The sequence below is a fragment of the Sminthopsis crassicaudata genome, chromosome 3 (genome assembly GCF_048593235.1).
Source record: "Sminthopsis crassicaudata isolate SCR6 chromosome 3, ASM4859323v1, whole genome shotgun sequence".
NCBI classification, from domain to species: domain Eukaryota; kingdom Metazoa; phylum Chordata; class Mammalia; order Dasyuromorphia; family Dasyuridae; genus Sminthopsis; species Sminthopsis crassicaudata.
In genome coordinates this window covers 64,024,604-64,041,504 of record NC_133619.1, presented here as the reverse complement: position 1 = coordinate 64,041,504, position 16,901 = coordinate 64,024,604, and the positions used below count along the sequence as shown (strand labels likewise).

Sequence of the window (16,901 nt, the reverse complement as noted above, 5' to 3'; positions counted from 1 at the left end):
AATACCTAGACTGGGAATAGGGATTTGCCCTGAACCATATGTGTTTTGGTTCTTCTCCCTGCAAATCTTATAAAGAACTATGAGAATAGGCCATGGATATGTGTATATATCTATATCTATCTTTATAAACAAATAATCCTTTTTAAATTTAGGAGGGCTTAGATATGGTAAAGAAAAGAAGTTGTTGTCACTTATTCCAAGGCATGTGGAAAATTATGAGTCAGACAAATACATATAGTTTTCTATTCCTGTGGTACCTCTAGAATTAAATATAAATTCTTTTGTTTAGGATTTAAAACTCATCACATCTTGGCCTTTCCCTTAGCTCTCCGGGCTTCTTATATATCACCCCCTTCTTTGCACTCTGTAGTTCAGCAATACTGGCTAGTTGCTAATTATCATTGTCTATCTCCATGTCTTTGAAGAGGTTGTGCTTCATGCCTGGAATATATTTCCTTCTAATTTGTCTCTCAGAATCCCTGGCTTTTTTAAAGACTCAGCTCAAGGACTATCTTGCAAAAAAGTCTTTTCTGATTCCTCTAGATGCTTCATGTCCTATGTTGTCCTTAGTAAAGCAAATGTCATCTCTCAAGTTAGAATGCAAGTTCTCCTAGAGTAGGGATCATATTTTTGTTTCTTTGCATTCCCAGCACAATGCAATCATTTAATAAATAGTTTCTGAATGATTGAATTAGAAATTCTATAGCATCTATAGCAACCCTATAACACAGGGTTTAGGAACTAAGAAAATATAAGTGATTCATCACTTCAAACTACATTGTTTTGAGAGATATTAAAAACTAATTAGGTTTAGAAAGCAATCAGTTGCTTACATGAACTGATATTGAGTGAAATGAGCAGAATCAGGATGACAGGGGCAGCTAGATGATGCAGTAGTAGATAGAGCCCCAGCTCTGAAGTCAGGAAGACCTGATTTCAAATCTGGCCTCAGACCTTTAATACTTTCTAGCTGTGTGACCCTGGGCAAGTCACTTAATTCCGATTACCTCAGCAAAAATAAATAAATAAATAGGAGAACATTGTACACAGTAACAGCAAGATTATGTGATGATCAACTGCGATGGATTTAGTTCTTCTTAGCAATGCAATGATCCAAGACAATTTCAATACAGTTGGGATGAAAAATGCTGTCTGCATTCAGAAAGAGAACTGTGGAGACTGAATGTAGATCAAAGCATAGTATTTTCAACTTTTTGAGAAATGAAGGCATTCCAAGGATGACCTGGTTAGTGAGGAGGCTTGTAACCATGGTTTGGTAGATCCCTTTCCAGCTGGGTTCTTCCCTCATGGCTTCAGTGTAGTAATAACAGAGACCCTTCTATTTGATTTCTTATCAAAATACTAGCTAATTTATAATCATCATCATAATAGTCATATAGCTCTTTAAAACTTTCAGAACCCTTTACATACTTCATATGATCCTCACAACCAAGTCTACAGGCAGGACTATGATAGGAAGTGTTTAAAAACCAGATTTTCAAAAAGGCACAAATTACTTTTAAGTTTAATCTTCATTATTAACATTTTCTCAATTGTTTTCTTAAATCTAAACAAACAATAAAAAAGTAAATTGGGTCCCATTTGCAACATTTGTCAATTTCTGAGATATAAATGAGCAACTGAACATTTGCTTAACAATTGGCTCCACTGGTTTTAGCACATCCTTTGAGATAAGTGCTATTATTATTCCCATTTTCCAGATGAGGAAACAGAAAGCAATGAAGGCAAAGGGACTTGTCCAGGATCACACAGCTAGAAAAATGCCTGAAACCGGATTCTAACACAATTCTTTACTGGGTTATAAAAGCTAGCTATTATTACCAAAAAAAAAAAAAAAAAATCAGAGACAGGAGTCTCAATCTATTCTATGCTGCTAGACTGAAGCTATAAGGGAAAAAGGAATTCAAGATATAGTTTCAATTCCCTTCACCAGCCAGAATGTCCTTTAAGTGCTTTCTGTGCGCCAGGTACTGTGTTAGGCACTAGAGTTACAAAATACAAGAAAAAGCCTTTATACTAAAGAGGCTTATTTTCTTTTGGTGGGTCATGCAGCTAGTATCTAAGATAGGATTTAAACTCAGGTCTTCTTGACACCAGCTCCACAAGTTAATAGTCTCTCTGATTCGCTGGTTGATCGACTTAGGGCCTCCTGCATTTCCCCTCCTTAGACCAATTTCGTAAGGTTTCTCCCTAACAGCCACTTCACATTTCTTCCTGTCTAACAGCACATTCAGCTTTTGGATCCTGACTCACTTCAGAGGTGGCGGCAGCAACAGGTAAGGAGGGGCTTTCATTAAGGTCTACTGGGAAGTGAGGAGAGAAGGTTTCCCCAACAGAGAGAAACTCTTTCAGATGAAAGACCTCCCCAGATCATTCTGTCATCCCTTTGTCTTGGGGAAGAACCATTCTTCAGCTCTCAGCTAAGCTGAGAATTCAGCCAAAAAGTAGACTTGATCTGAAAGGTTACAAGAAATCAAGACCACAATGCTACCCTTACTCTGACCCACTTCCTTTAGAAAATGCTTGCTGACATTTGCCCTGAATTAGCTTTTCTCTCTTCCTTTATCCTTAAAATAGTAAGAAAATGCCCATTTGCATACATCATTTGGTCAGTAAAATGTGGACTGGATTTCTATTCAGAAGACCTGAATTTGACTCTCAGTGCTGACAGTTAGCATGTGGCTTTGGGACACTAACATCAGTTTTTTTGAAACCTACTTTGAACATTTCTACAATGACATCAGATAGATTTTAAAACCCTTTCCAATTTTACATATACAATCTATTTTTCCTAAACACTACTGATTTACAGAAGTAATCAAATAGAGGGTTTGTGCTGCTTAGAAATCAAAGGAAATCCTACAGTAACCCCAAGAGAAAGCAGAAAGTAGAACCACTGAGAAGGTTAATGTCCTGTGGCTCTGTATTATAAATGTAGATAAAGTCATCCCTTATTATTTAAGGGGCTATTGGAAGGAATGGTACTCTCTTCTCACCTCTACCAAACTTTTTTAAACAAGTAAAATTGGGTCAAAATGAACACCAAAGGCATCCTTGGAAGAAACAAGATGTCTGTAGGAAATGGGAAGAGTGAGTCTCACTAATTTTTATCCCTGTCGTGGGAAGACATGAAAGGTTAGCATAGTTATATGCTGATTATATATAAAAAAGCCTCAGCTTTTTGAAATATCAGCTGACCTGAATCCACTTCTTTCAATTCCAGTGAGATAAATACAGAGGTGGAAAGGCAAATCTGAAGGTTTAGCATACCTCAGTATAGCAGTTAATATTTCAAAGTGTGATATAGGACCCCAAAGGACCCTTGAGACCTTTTCAGGGAGTCCTTGAGTTTAGATATATTTTCACAATAATATTAAGATGTTTTAAATTCTTATATAAGTAAAAATAGATATAATTCACATAAATAAAAATTATTTTGGGATCTTCAGTTTTTAAGAGTATAAAATGGTCTTGAAACCCAAAAATGTGAGAACTGCTGCCCTAATCACAGCATATAACCCTGGGATCTGCTTTTGGAGGATAATTCTAAATGGTTTTATTGCAAATGGTCTCTGGTGTTTCTCTGAGCCTAGAAATGTAGAAACATAAGGAAAGGAAAAAAATTTGAGGAGCAACTCACATGGCTAAACTTGTTTTTATCCTTTTTGCTGTGATGATTTTTAATACAATAGAAACATAGCCAATAACATTTGATTGAATGTACAAGATATTGTTATGTTCTTATCATTTTCTCCTTTTTATTAAATATTACTTACTACCAGAATTAGAAAACTGAAATAGGGCTGGTAAATTGCTGTGGTACCATATTTTTCAGAACCAATACTGATGCAACTTGAAAGATGTTGCCAGGACCTAAAAGGGAGTATAAATTCAGAGCAGATGATTGGTGAATGAGGTTCTTTATGAAGCAGAAGGACTCACTAATAACTCCAGAATGGGTCATTTAAAAGGGGTAAGATGGAACATGGAAAAGGGCTTTAAGGGGTCTCTTGGAGCAGAGGTTGAAACTAAAAAAGATGTCTTTAGAAAAGCCAACAATCTAGACTTAACAGATATTCCAGCCTTATCTTGGCTCCCTTTATGAAATATTGGCTCACAGCAATAGATTTAAAAGCGAAAACAAAGAGAATTGTAGAAAAGCTGGACTGAAGGAGACAAGTGGCAGATGAAGTTGTTTATCCCCAGATTTGGGGGAATAGGTTAACCGGCAGAGTGCAGAATAGAGGGTAAATGGAGAAATTTTCAGAAAGAGAAAGCTGAAGTTTTCTGGAGTAAGCTACACTGGCTATTAATTCAAATAAACTATTAAAAATATCCTGTCCCCTCTGGGAGATCCACTTCTGGTTGAACGGCTTCATGTGCCAGGCACCTCCCTCTTATGATTCTATAGTACCTCCACCCTTTCACTGGTCATATCTACTTTTCAGAAGCTAGCACCAAACTGGAAAATCATCTGGCTGGTAAGCCTTGAAATTTTCCTCTCTTTGGTTCCTCTGCTTTTTGCCCTTACCCCCCCCCCCAAAGGTCCAGAGACTTTTATTTACCTTAGATCTTCAAACCCTGAACAAGTGGATAGATAGAAGGACAGTCAGATTGGTAGATGTACAAACAATAAATGAACATATAGATAGAAAGCAAGAAATATGAGTGAGAGACATAGAAATAAACAGACACAGAGATACAAACATAAGCAGAGAGAGAGAGATAAAGAAAAGATAGGAGGTAGATAAATGATAGAAAGATAAATAGATACATAGATAAAAGATAGATAATAGAGAAATAGATGGATAAGAAGTAGTGCACTTCTTAGCATATGTGTCAGGTATTCTACTGAGAGCTATAGATTCTATTATAAGCAAATAAGCCAGTCTATATCTTCAAGAAGCTTGCTTTCTATACCAACTTCCAGCTTCCACCCTCACCCTCACCCTAAAGGGGAAAAACAACACAGAAAAGGAAGCTGGATGAGGGGGTATTGGACAGAGAGTACAGGAGATGTGGGGGAGAGGAAGTTAAAAGTATGGCTGGGATTCCCCATGAAATAAAGGTCTGGGCTAGAGATTCACCAGTAAGGAGAAGACATAAGGCAGAGGCATCTCTAGAGGGAGAAGGCTTCAGAGAATGGGATTCTAGTCAGGAGAATATAGATGTAGTTCCCGATCCTAGTAGGGCTCACCCAGCTTCTTGGTTCTGAGTCTGCATAGGATCTACCCACACGACCAACCCTCTTCCTGCTGCTCTTTTTCCAGGAGAATGGAATGGGGTAGGGAGAGAAAAGTGTAGGTGGGGAAGAGAAACATATGGGAAACTTGGAAAATGTCAATTCTGATCAATGGTACAAGGCTTTAGATGCTTAATGACCCCTCTCATGATTATTTCATAACACTGGTATTGCTACAAAAGAGAGAGAGAGAGAGAGAGAGAGAGAGAGAGAGAGAGAGAGAGAGAGAGAGAGAGAGAGAGAGAGAGAGAGAGAGAGAAGAATCTTTAGAACTAAACCTCCCACGTGCAGTTCCTCTTGGTTGAGGGTTCAATGCACCAGCCTCCTCCCTCATTCTAACACTCATTCTCACATTGAATCTTTGAGTGCCTGCTGGGCACCTACCTATCTCAGCCTCCACACACAATTATTCTCAGAACCCACTCTGCTTCTCCCCACATTCTGAGTCATTCACACAAACACTAAGGCTCCAAGCTCCCAGGAACGCCCTCACTCTCTTCTATAGATAGATTCACCCCTCACAATGCTAGCCCTCAGTCCATATTCCTTCTTTTCTCTTTCCCTCCCCTCAATTAATTTCTGCCAAGATATTTCATGAACAATAGAAAAAGGACTATGTCCCAAAATGTCTTAAACACAATTGGAGCATAATTGGTAGCTGCCAATAATCATCCTGTCATTCCCACTGATAACTTCTGTTTGCCTTTTGCCAGCAATTTCTCACTCTAACACACATATATACATACATGCATATGTATATGAGCAGTTGTGTGCTCTTCAAACAAAACCTTGCTGTCCATAAATTCTTAGACTAGGGATTCTTAACTCAGAGTACATGAACTTTTAAATATATATATATTTGATGATTAGATTCTAACAATTGGTTTCTTTTATAATATTTTGCTCTATATATGCATTTAAATTTATTATTCCAAGAAAGAGTCCATTGGCTTCACCAGACACTGCCAAAAAGGGTTATGACCCCCAAAAGTTAAGAAGCCCCATCCCAGAATGTAAACTTCTTTAGTCAGCAATTATTTTGGTTTTTGTCTTTATAGCTCCAGGTATTAGTATGCTACCTGGCACATAATAGTTGACATCATTGACAAATGATGTAGAATGATCACTGAATGATGTAGAGGAGTTGGATCAGATGATCTTGGAGATCCCTTCCAGCCTAAAATTCTTCTACATATGCACACACAGGGATCTTCCCTTAATATACTACTCCAGTGCCTCATCATGACATGAAAGTGATCTTGAGTTCTGAAGGGTATGCCAGTCAAGTACAAGCTATCACAGGTCTCATTCTTGCTCTAAAGTAGTTCTGAAGCAGGAAGACCTGAGTTCAAATTCAACTTCAGATACTAGTTGTGTCATTTAACCTCTGTCTGCATTGGTGTCCTCAATGATAAAATTGACATAGTAACACTTTTCAAGGTTGTTGTGATGACCAAATGTGGTAGTTTATACATATATATATATATATATATGTATATATATATATATATGCTTATCCAAGCACATAATAGGCACTTAAATGCTTGTTCCCTTCCCTGCTCCTTTCAATCTTATCAATTGGAAGAATTTTGGATACAGACCTGGGTGATGGACATATGGATCATCCACAGACCAACCTATTTAAATTCACAGAGGTTCATCTCTAAAAGATTGACCTCTGTGCAAAAAAAAAAAAAATCAAATATGAAAACTCATAAAATGTGGAGGAGCTGCAATCTGTATTATTAGCGAGTACCCATACCAAGGAAGTAATAAATCTTGAACTCTCTAGCTAGATATATACAATATTAATTATCTAACTAAATCATATTATTGAAGTAGTACTGAATGGCAAGTTAGGAGATCCTGCCACAAAGGAATTGTGGGACCTTGAGCAGATCCTTTCATGTTTCTGAGCCTCAGTTTCCTTATTAAAATGAGAAAGTTTAATTAGAACCTGAAAATACCTCTCCACAGTAAATCTGTGGGTCTTATATTTTTTTTATAATTGAGGAAATTGAGGCTTGCTTGATTTGTATGAGGTCTCACAGGGAAAGAAGGTTCAATCACAGCTCCCAGATCATTTCATTTTTCTACTACACCATGATGCTTCTTGGTATAAAGATTGCACTATGGGGTCTATTTGAATGAGCACCCAACTGGTAGACGGGCTCAGAACATTTGGGACATGACACTTCAGGTTTTAAAGGTCCAGGGACGTCTTCATGGAGGAGATGTCGAGACGAGCTGGACCTTAAAGTCTTAGTAGGATTTAGGCAGAAAGGATCTAAAAACCATCTAGTTCAACTTTATCATTTTATAGATGTGGAAATTGTGTTATGGAGATGTTAAGCAAATTGCTAGTCACAAAGTTAGTTAATTGTGGAATAGTGCTTAGAACCCAGGACTCCTGGCTCTCTGCCCATTGTTCTTTCCATAATAGCTGTTTTAAAAAGATTTCAGGAAGAAAATAGAGCAAAAGCTAGTTCTTAAATTGAAGTTAGGATGTATGTGTCTATAGAGACATACATCCTAACTTCAATTACATATATAATATATATATATGTATGTATATAATATATAATATACTTCAATTGAAGTATATATGTGTGTGTATACATCCTAACTTCAATTTCTCTCTCTCTCTTTCTCTCTCTCTCTCTCTCTCTCTCTCTCTCTCTCTCTCTCTCTCTCTCTCTCTCTATATATATATATATATATATATATATATATATATACATATATATATATTCAACTCCAAATAAATTATATATATATATATATACACATATATACACACAAATATACTATATGCATATATACTATAAGAATATATATGCATAAATGTGTATATACATTATGTATGTATATACATGCACACACAAACACATATATATGCAAGGTTTTCTTATCTTTTCACATTACAAAGCTTTTAAATATTATACTCAGTTCATGAGAGTACTCATAATAAAATAAAACTAATCATACAGTGACCTCATCTGAAACTATATGAAATATACCATATATTTAACATCTCAAATATACTCCTATCTATTTTTTTTAAATTATCAGAAATCCATTTTCTTTTCCTCCTACCATTACCCTATTTTTAAAAAAAGGAAAAGAAATTTCTTATGCCAAATATTAATGGCAAGCAAAATATATTTTCTAAAAATATAAAATTCAAAATATATGTGTGTGCATGACTAGGGTATCATTCTATATGCTAATTCCATCACCACTCTGTAATGAATAGCATATTCATCCTATGGATTCATGAATGGTCATTGTATTGATTTTATAATTTCTGAAGGTTTCCTGTTTTTACAATTTTCTTGTCATTTATATAAATTATTTTCCTGACTCTGCTTATTTCATTCTTCATCAGTTTATGAAAGTCCTCAATTGTTCCTTTTTTAGAATACTACTATAATCATATAAGTTGTTTTCCTGAACTGATGGAAAATGTGGTTTCTTAGGTAGGGATGGGAGAAACAATATGAATCAGAAGACATATTCAGGTGATAGGGAGTAGAGCAATCTAGTTGAAGTAGAATATTTTACAGAAGAATGATGAGAGATCAAAACAGAGATGTGGAGTGAAGCCATACTGCTTATACAGGGAGTGTCTTGAATACTAACAATACACAGCCTGGATTTTATCCCAAAGCAATAGGGGAAACTTGCTCAGTAAGGCTTCCAAATTCATTCAGCTGATTTGCATCCCTTTTCTCCTCAATTGCCCCTTCTTTCCCAATGTACAGAGCTGAGGGTCACAGTAGCCCCAAATGAGGACCAAAAAGATAATCTAATTTATCAGCAGAGATTTGGGTTCACAGGCCACCTCTATCATTTCTGGCTTTTTACCATGGATGAGGGATTCACTTGACTGCTTTGATTTTTAGTTTCCTCATGGAAAAAATATTTTTAAAATACTCATAAAGTATATCTCATCAGTCAACAAGTCAGCAAATATTTATTAAGATCTTATTATAGAGAGGAGGAGGGGAAGGAACTGAGCCAAGATGATAAAGAAAAGGCACTTTTGTTTTTGAGCTTTCCCCAAACTCCTCCAAATAGCTTTAAATAATGCCATAAAACAATTCCTGGAGCAGAAGAACTCATAAAAGAATGGGATGAAATATTTTTTATATTGACAACAGTAAACAAAGCTTTCCTTAGATCATACCACTTTAGAAGAATTGAAAACTTACAAGTCCCTGGAAAAATCTGAAAATAGCTGCTCAAAACTGCTAACTCTTGGGACAGCATGTCTCCAGCCTGGAACAGAACCCTATTTTAACAATGAGTTAAAAGTACAAAAATAGGCTGGAAAATGAGCATACAGCATAAATAATTCTGATCATAGAAAGTTGCTATGGTGAGAAGGAAGATCAAAACACACAGAATAGAAAACAACTAAATCAAAGTTCTTACATCCAAAGCCTCCAAGAAAAACATAAATTAGTCTCAGGTCATGAAAGAAGTCAAAAAGAATTTTGAAAGTCAAGGAGGAGAGGAGAGAAAAAATGGGAAGGTAAATAATAGTGATGCCAAAAAAAAGTCATGATAAACAAGTCAACAACTTGGTAAAGGAGACACAAAAAATTATGGAAGAAAATATCTTAAAAAATAAATATTTTGCCAAATATGTAAAGTCAAATAAAAAGATAATGAGAGAAAGAATGCCTAAAAAACAGAATTTGTCAAATAGAAAAAAGAGGCACAAAAATTCACTGAAAGAAAAAAATTTTTAAGTATATTAGGGGGCAGCTAGATGGTGCAGTGGACAGAATACCAGCCCTGAAGTCAGGAGGACCTGAGTTCAGATCTGGTCTCAGATACTTGGCACTTCCTAGCTATGTGACCCTGGGCAAGTCACTTAATCCCAATTGCCACAGGGGAAAAAAAAGTAGATTGGGCCAAGTGGAAAAAGAACTACAAAATCTCACTGAAGAAAATAATTCCCTAAAAATTAGAATTGAACAAGTGGAAGCTAATGACTTTATGAGAAATCAATAAACAATGAAACAAAACCAAAAGAAGGAAAAAATAGAGGAAAGTGTGAAATATTTCTGGAAAAACAACTGACCTGGAAAATAGATCCAGAAGAGATAATTTTAAAATTATTGGACTACCAGAAAATCTTGATCAAAAAAGGATTTAGACATCATCTTTCAAGAAACTATCAAGGAAAATTATCCTGATATTCTAGAATCAGAGACTAAAATAGAAATTGAGAGAATTCACTGAATCCCAAAATGAAAATTCCCAGGAATATTGTAGCCAATTCCAGACCTCCTAGATGAAGGAGAAAATATTGCAAGCAGCCAAAAAAGAAATAATTCAAATATCATGGAGCTACAGTGAGGATAACACAATATTTAGCTTCTCCTACATTAAAAGACTGGGGTTTGAAATATGATATTCTAAAGGGTGAAAATAACTGGGATTATAAGCAAGTACCACCCAACCAGAAAAACTGAATACACTGCTTTGGGGGAAAGGAAAATGGGGAATGGATATTCAATGAAATAGAGGACTTTCAAGTATTCATGATGAAAAGACCAAAACTGAGCAGAAAATTTGATTTTTCAAGTACAAGATGCAAAAGAAACACAAAAAGGTAAACAAGAAAGAGAAATAATAAGTGATTTGATAAAATTAAACTGTTTATATTCATACATGGGAAGATGATAGTTGTGACTCATAAGAACTCTCGTTATTAGGACAGTTAAAAGGAATATACATAGAGGGCACAAGTGTGAATTGGATATGGATGATATTTAAGGATAAGGGATTGATATTTAAGGGATCATATAAGGGGATATATTTAAAAGATGGTATTTTTAAAAATAAACAAAAACATAAACATAAAAAACAAAAAATAATAATTAAAAATAATAAAAACATAAAAATAAATATAAGGGATGATATTTTTAAAATAAAATTAGGGGATGAGAAAGAAGAATGCACTGGGAAAAGGGGAAAAGGAGAGGTAGGATAAGATAAATTATCTAGCATAAAAGACTAACTGAAAATAGAAGAGGGGGAAATAAGGGAAGCAGAGGGGAACACATGAACTTCACTCTCCTAGAAATTGACTCAAAAAGGGAATAATATATACATTTATTTGGGCATAGAAATCTATCTTACCATAAAGGAAAATAGGAAAGGAAGGGGATAAGAGAAGGGTGAAGGGAGCTGACATAAGGGATGGCAGTTTGGTGAAGGTAAAAGTCAAAAATAAAACACTTTTGAGAATGGACAAAATAAAAGGAGACAAGAATAGAAAAAAATAATGGGAAGGAGAATAGCACAGATGAATGCATAGTTGATAATCATTATTATAAAAAATAATTTTACAGTGTCTTTCTCTGATAAAGCCTTCATTTCTCAAACATATGGAAAACTGAGTCAAACAATAGAAATAAAAGCCTTTTGTCAATTGATAAATGGTCAGAGAATATGAACAGTTTGTTTTCAAACAAAGTAATCAAAGTTGTTTATAGTAATGTTTTTAAATGCTCTAAATTACTTTTGATGAGAGAAGAATAAATTAAAACAATTTTGGGCTACTATCTCACACTTTTCATATTGCTAGTATGACAAAAAAGGAAAATGACAAATGTTGGAAGAGATGTGGGAAAATTAAAACATTAATGTACTATTGGTGAAGTTGTGAACTGATTCAACCATTCTTGTACAGCAATTTGGAACTATGCCTAAAGGGCTATAAAATCATGCATACTCACTGACCTAGCAATATCACTACTTCTAAAGAGATTTTTTTTAAAAAGGAAAAAGACCCATGTGTACAAATATATTAATAGCAACACTTCTCTGAAGGCAAAAATTGAAAATTCAGGGGATACCCATAAATTGGAGAATGACTGAATAAGTTGTATATGATTGTAATGGAATACTATTGTGCTTTAAGAAATGATGAACAGGATTATCTCATAAAAACATAGAAAGACTTATGTGAACTGATACAAAGTGAAATGAGCAGAACCAGTATATAGTACATGATGATCTACTATAAATTACTTAATTATTCTTAGCAATATAATAATCCAAATCAATTCTGTAAGGCTTATAATGAAAGGTGTTATCCATTTCTAGAGAAAGAACTGGTAGAACCTAAATTCAGATCAAAGATACTTTTTTCTTTTTTTTTTTCCTTGGAGATTTTTTGATCTGTGTTTTCTTTCACAGATTGACTCATATGGGTTTTGCATGTCTACAAATGTAAAATCTACATCAAATTGCTTGCCTTCTCAATTGAGGGAGGGGAAGGAAGGGAATTTGGAACTCAACATTTAAAAATAAAGAATATTAAAATTGTTTTACATGTAATTGAGAAAAACAAAATATTAAATAAGGAAAAAATTTAACTTTTTTTTTCCTGAGGCAATTGGGGGTAAGTGACTTGCCCAAGTTCACGATGTATTAAGTATTTGAGGTCAAATTTGAACTCATGTCCTCCTGACTTCAAAAATTTAACTTTTAAAAAAGGAAGTGGGTCTAATCTATAGTCACACCCCCAAAAATAACAATAATGATTTTATTACTGTAAGCACCAGTCAATAAGCATCTATTAAATGTATATTATGTTCCAGACACCATGTTAAATGTTGTCTTATCTTGTTTAGTTTTATTGTTGTTTTTATTCCTTTCCCCCCCCAAAAAAAAAGAATGTGCTGTAAGTTCTAAATATCATTCCCAAGCCATTCCCTGGTGTTTAAGCTATGTAGGAATAAGTGAATAGCCTTCTAAGGTAACTACTTTGAAGGGGACAACACTCATTTAGATGAACAAATTGTTTATTATCTTAGAGCTGAGGTTTTAATCCTTTTTTAATACTAGGGACCCCCTTTGGCAGTCTAGTAAAGCTATGGACTCTTCAGAATAATATTTTTTAATTTTATATATAAGAACACAGAAAGAATATATAAAATTACAACAGAAACCAATTTTATTGAAATACAATTACCTAAATATTATTTTTAAAAGTAAGTTGAGGGACCTCAGGTTAAGGAACTTTAACTTAGAACTTCCTCTTGTCTTGCACATTTGAAGTTAGGTATTCTTGCATACAATTTCACATTGAGACTTTCCTTGGCACAGAAAAAGTTTGCAAACTCATAAATACATAAAAATATATGTATATCAGTATTTTTTCTCTTTTTAATACCATAATAATTCAGACTTATTTTCTGACCCAAAGAAAGGGCTAAAAAATTTACATGGATTTTCCAGATCATGGGAGTGTCATACCCCTAACCTCTGAAATGCAGAAGGAATAATTTTATACAATTATCTGAATTTCCTATGGGATTCTCTTATGAGTGGAAAGGAGGGAGGAAAGGAATTGAATGACTATATTATGAAATTATTCTGGTCTCTTTTGCAGGCTGTCTAGAATATGGTTGAGTTTATCCCAGATGATCTATACAATTTGGTTTATGATGATTCAAATTTTTCTGGATACAGTACAGACCTGCCACTTGGGTATGATGATGCAATACCCTGCACCCCGGAAGGCTGGAGCCTCAACAAGTACTTTGTCATCATAATATACATCCTCGTGTTCTTGCTAAGTTTGCTGGGAAATTCGCTGGTGATGCTTGTCATCCTCTACAACCGGCTCAACCGTTCAGTCACAGATATCTACCTGCTCAACCTGGCCATAGCTGACCTGCTCTTTGCCCTGTCACTGCCCATCTGGGCTGCCTCCAAGGTGCAAGGATGGATCTATGGCACACCTCTTTGCAAGTTAGTCTCCCTTCTGAAGGAGGTCAACTTCTACAGTGGCATTCTGCTGCTGGCCTGCATCAGTGTAGATCGCTATCTAGCCATAGTCCATGCTACCCGTGCTTTGACTCAAAAACGCCACTGGGTAAAGTTCATCTGTATGGGCATCTGGGGTCTGTCCTTGCTCCTGTCCATGCCCATTCTTCTCTTCCGTGAGAAACTAGAGTCAAAAGATTATGGCTATGTCTGTTATGAGAACATTGGCAAAAGTACTGATAAATGGCGGCTGGTGCTGAGGATCCTGCCCCAGTCCTTTGGCTTTGTCCTGCCCCTACTGGTCATGCTCTTCTGCTATGGCTTCACCCTACGCACCCTTTTTGAGGCGCACATGGGGCAGAAGCATCGGGCCATGAGGGTCATCTTTGCTGTAGTGCTTGTGTTCTTACTCTGCTGGCTGCCTTACAATCTGGTGCTGGTCACTGACACCCTCCTGAGGACCCACCTAATTGAGGACTCTTGTGCACGAAGGGAGGCGATTGAACAGGCCATGAATGCCACTGAGGTACTGGGCTTCCTCCATAGCTGCCTCAACCCCATTATCTATGCCTTCATTGGACATAAATTTCGATATAGCTTTCTCAAAATTCTGGCTGCCCATGGTATGGTCAGCAAAGAGTTCTTAGCCCGGCACAGCAAGCCCTCAGTCCATGGTTCCTCCTCTGGAAATACCTCTACCACTCTTTGAAGACCATTCTTATCAAGCTTTTATGAGTTTTTCACTGTACTTTGTGTTTCTCACAATAATCTCCAAAACTTCACTCTTAAATGAGTTAGCTTCTCCTTTTCCATGCATGTCTCCATCATGTGGAATGGAAGGAAAGTGAGAACCCTATTTAAGAATACCACTTCAACTGGATGATACAGGAATTACGTCTACCTCTACAATTATCTTGAACTCTTGGATTGCAGGTGCCATATTTTTATTTTTTTTTTTTTTGCTGAGGAACTTAGGGCTAAGTGACTTGCTTAGGGTCACACAGCTAGGAAGTATTAAGTTTCTGAGGCCAGATTTGAGCTCAGGTTCTCCTGACTTCTACAGTTGCCATATTAATAGGACAGCTCCTATTATTTAACTCCCTTAGCTCACAGCATGATTTCTTGAAACTTTAAAACCTAGATCCCATTTAGGGTACCTATTGTGATTCTACAGCAGAAAAGGGGTATGATGTGGGACCAGGGGAAGTATCAGATTTTATAAATCAGCCTGTTTTCGTGTATCCTCTTGACTATCATTGGAGACAGCTGGGTGATAGGTTTAAATCTGGCCTCAGATACACACTACCTGTGTGATCCTCAGCAAGTCACTTTACTTCTTAATTCCCTGGAGAAGAAAATGGCAAACCATTCCAGTATCTTTGGCAAGAAAACCCCATACTGGATCACAAAAAAGTTTGACATAACTGAAAGCCTGAAAACCAACAATCGTGTCTATCAAAAACCTGAAAATGGGAGAGAGAAATCAAACTTGAAAAACTTCTAGTCAGCCATTTGAAAAGATAATCCTGATTCCTAGTCTTACTCTTGGACTTGTTCTGCTGAAAATAAATTTTATTAGGAAAAGTCTCTTTTACTTGTCCATCACTTTCTTTGTTGTAATAAGATTCCCTGTGAAAGGGCTCAAAAGAGTAGCAACCAAGTTCAGTAGATGGTATATGGTAAGTTCTTTGCTCTCTTGGGCTAGACCAACAGCTCCTTTATATTCTGACAGGTGTGAAATTTAATCTTTCTCACATACAAATGTAAATACACAAACATTGTTAAGGGATTGAAAAAAAATTAAGTATATGAAAAATATAAAAAAGAGGGCATGAGAAGATTCATATGTAGTCATACAAAGTGTGTTAGTAGAACCAAGAGAACAACATGCACAATGACTACAACAATGAAAATTGAAAGAACCACCACCAAAAATGGAAATTATATGAAATTATAATGACCAATTTGGGTTCCATAGAAGGGACATAAGAACATATTTCCTTACCTTCTTTGAAGAGGTAGGAAACCCAAGTATGAAATACTTTGAAGTAGCAGACTTGTGTTTATTAGTTGAACTCATTTTCCCCCTCTTTTTATTCTTTGCTATAAGAAATGGCTCTAGGAAGGATCACAAAGCCAGAATATATTAATAAATTATGATATTAAAATATATAAATTACTTAAAAGTAAAAACTAGTGAGAAAACAGGGGAGGGAGAAAGTTATGTGCAATTCATTCAAAAGAAATGTTCTGAATGTTTCTGCTCAAGTCTCTAAAAGGTCGTTGTCAAGGAGAATAGAATCAGTTGCTGGACATCAATTTGTGAAGAACTAAAGGAAATGGTCAGTAAAATGGAATGGGTTTAGATTTTAAGGAAGCAAGTCTTGGGAGGAAGGCTGTAAGAAAAATTTGGTATTTTCCCTAAGTTACAGTTATTAAGTACCTAGTCGCATGATCCTCATCCCCTCTTTTTATGAGGACATGAATTTTTATACAAATATATTTTCCCTAGATGCTTTGGAATACCGAAGAAATTTCAGGCAAGTGTATAATTTTTTGCTGGGGATAGTTCTGACAGCTTGATCAGAGCAACTAACTCCTTTTCCCAACTACTTAAGGAGTCATAAATCATGATGGTTATCAAATTTTAGAGTTTTAAGGGAACTCAACTATCATTTAGTCTACTAAATTATTTTTATAATTGTAGTTTATTTTAACATTTTTTTTAAATCGAGTTCCAAATTCCTTCCCTCTTTCAAGCTAGTTCCTCACCCATTGAAAAGGCAATAAAATGATAACAATCATGTAGACAAAATCAAGCCATGTTTAATAGCGATTCCATAGT

General features: G+C 35.6%; 2 protein-coding genes across 2 annotated transcripts in view; both read left to right on the top strand.

Moving 5' to 3' along the window:
* The first annotated feature begins 2,187 nt into the window (after positions 1–2,187).
* ARPC2 (actin related protein 2/3 complex subunit 2) overlaps positions 2,188–16,901 on the top strand; it is a 100,799-nt gene continuing 86,085 nt past the window's right edge. The window contains exon 1 of the mRNA XM_074307648.1: positions 2,188–2,297. The gene's annotated coding sequence lies outside the window, so the exon portion shown is untranslated. The remainder of the gene's footprint in view (positions 2,298–16,901) is intronic.
* CXCR2 (C-X-C motif chemokine receptor 2) lies at positions 2,208–15,640 on the top strand. The gene is made up of 2 exons (XM_074307646.1): positions 2,208–2,297; positions 13,680–15,640. The coding sequence occupies exon 2, from the start codon at positions 13,692–13,694 to the stop codon at positions 14,763–14,765; it is 1,074 nt and encodes a 357-aa protein (XP_074163747.1). The 5' UTR covers positions 2,208–2,297; positions 13,680–13,691; the 3' UTR covers positions 14,766–15,640.

What these genes read in the sequence shown, in the direction of transcription:
- CXCR2 (XM_074307646.1), top strand. Translation starts at nt 13,692, where the DNA reads ATGGTTGAGTTTATCCCAGATGATCTATACAATTTGGTTTATGATGAT.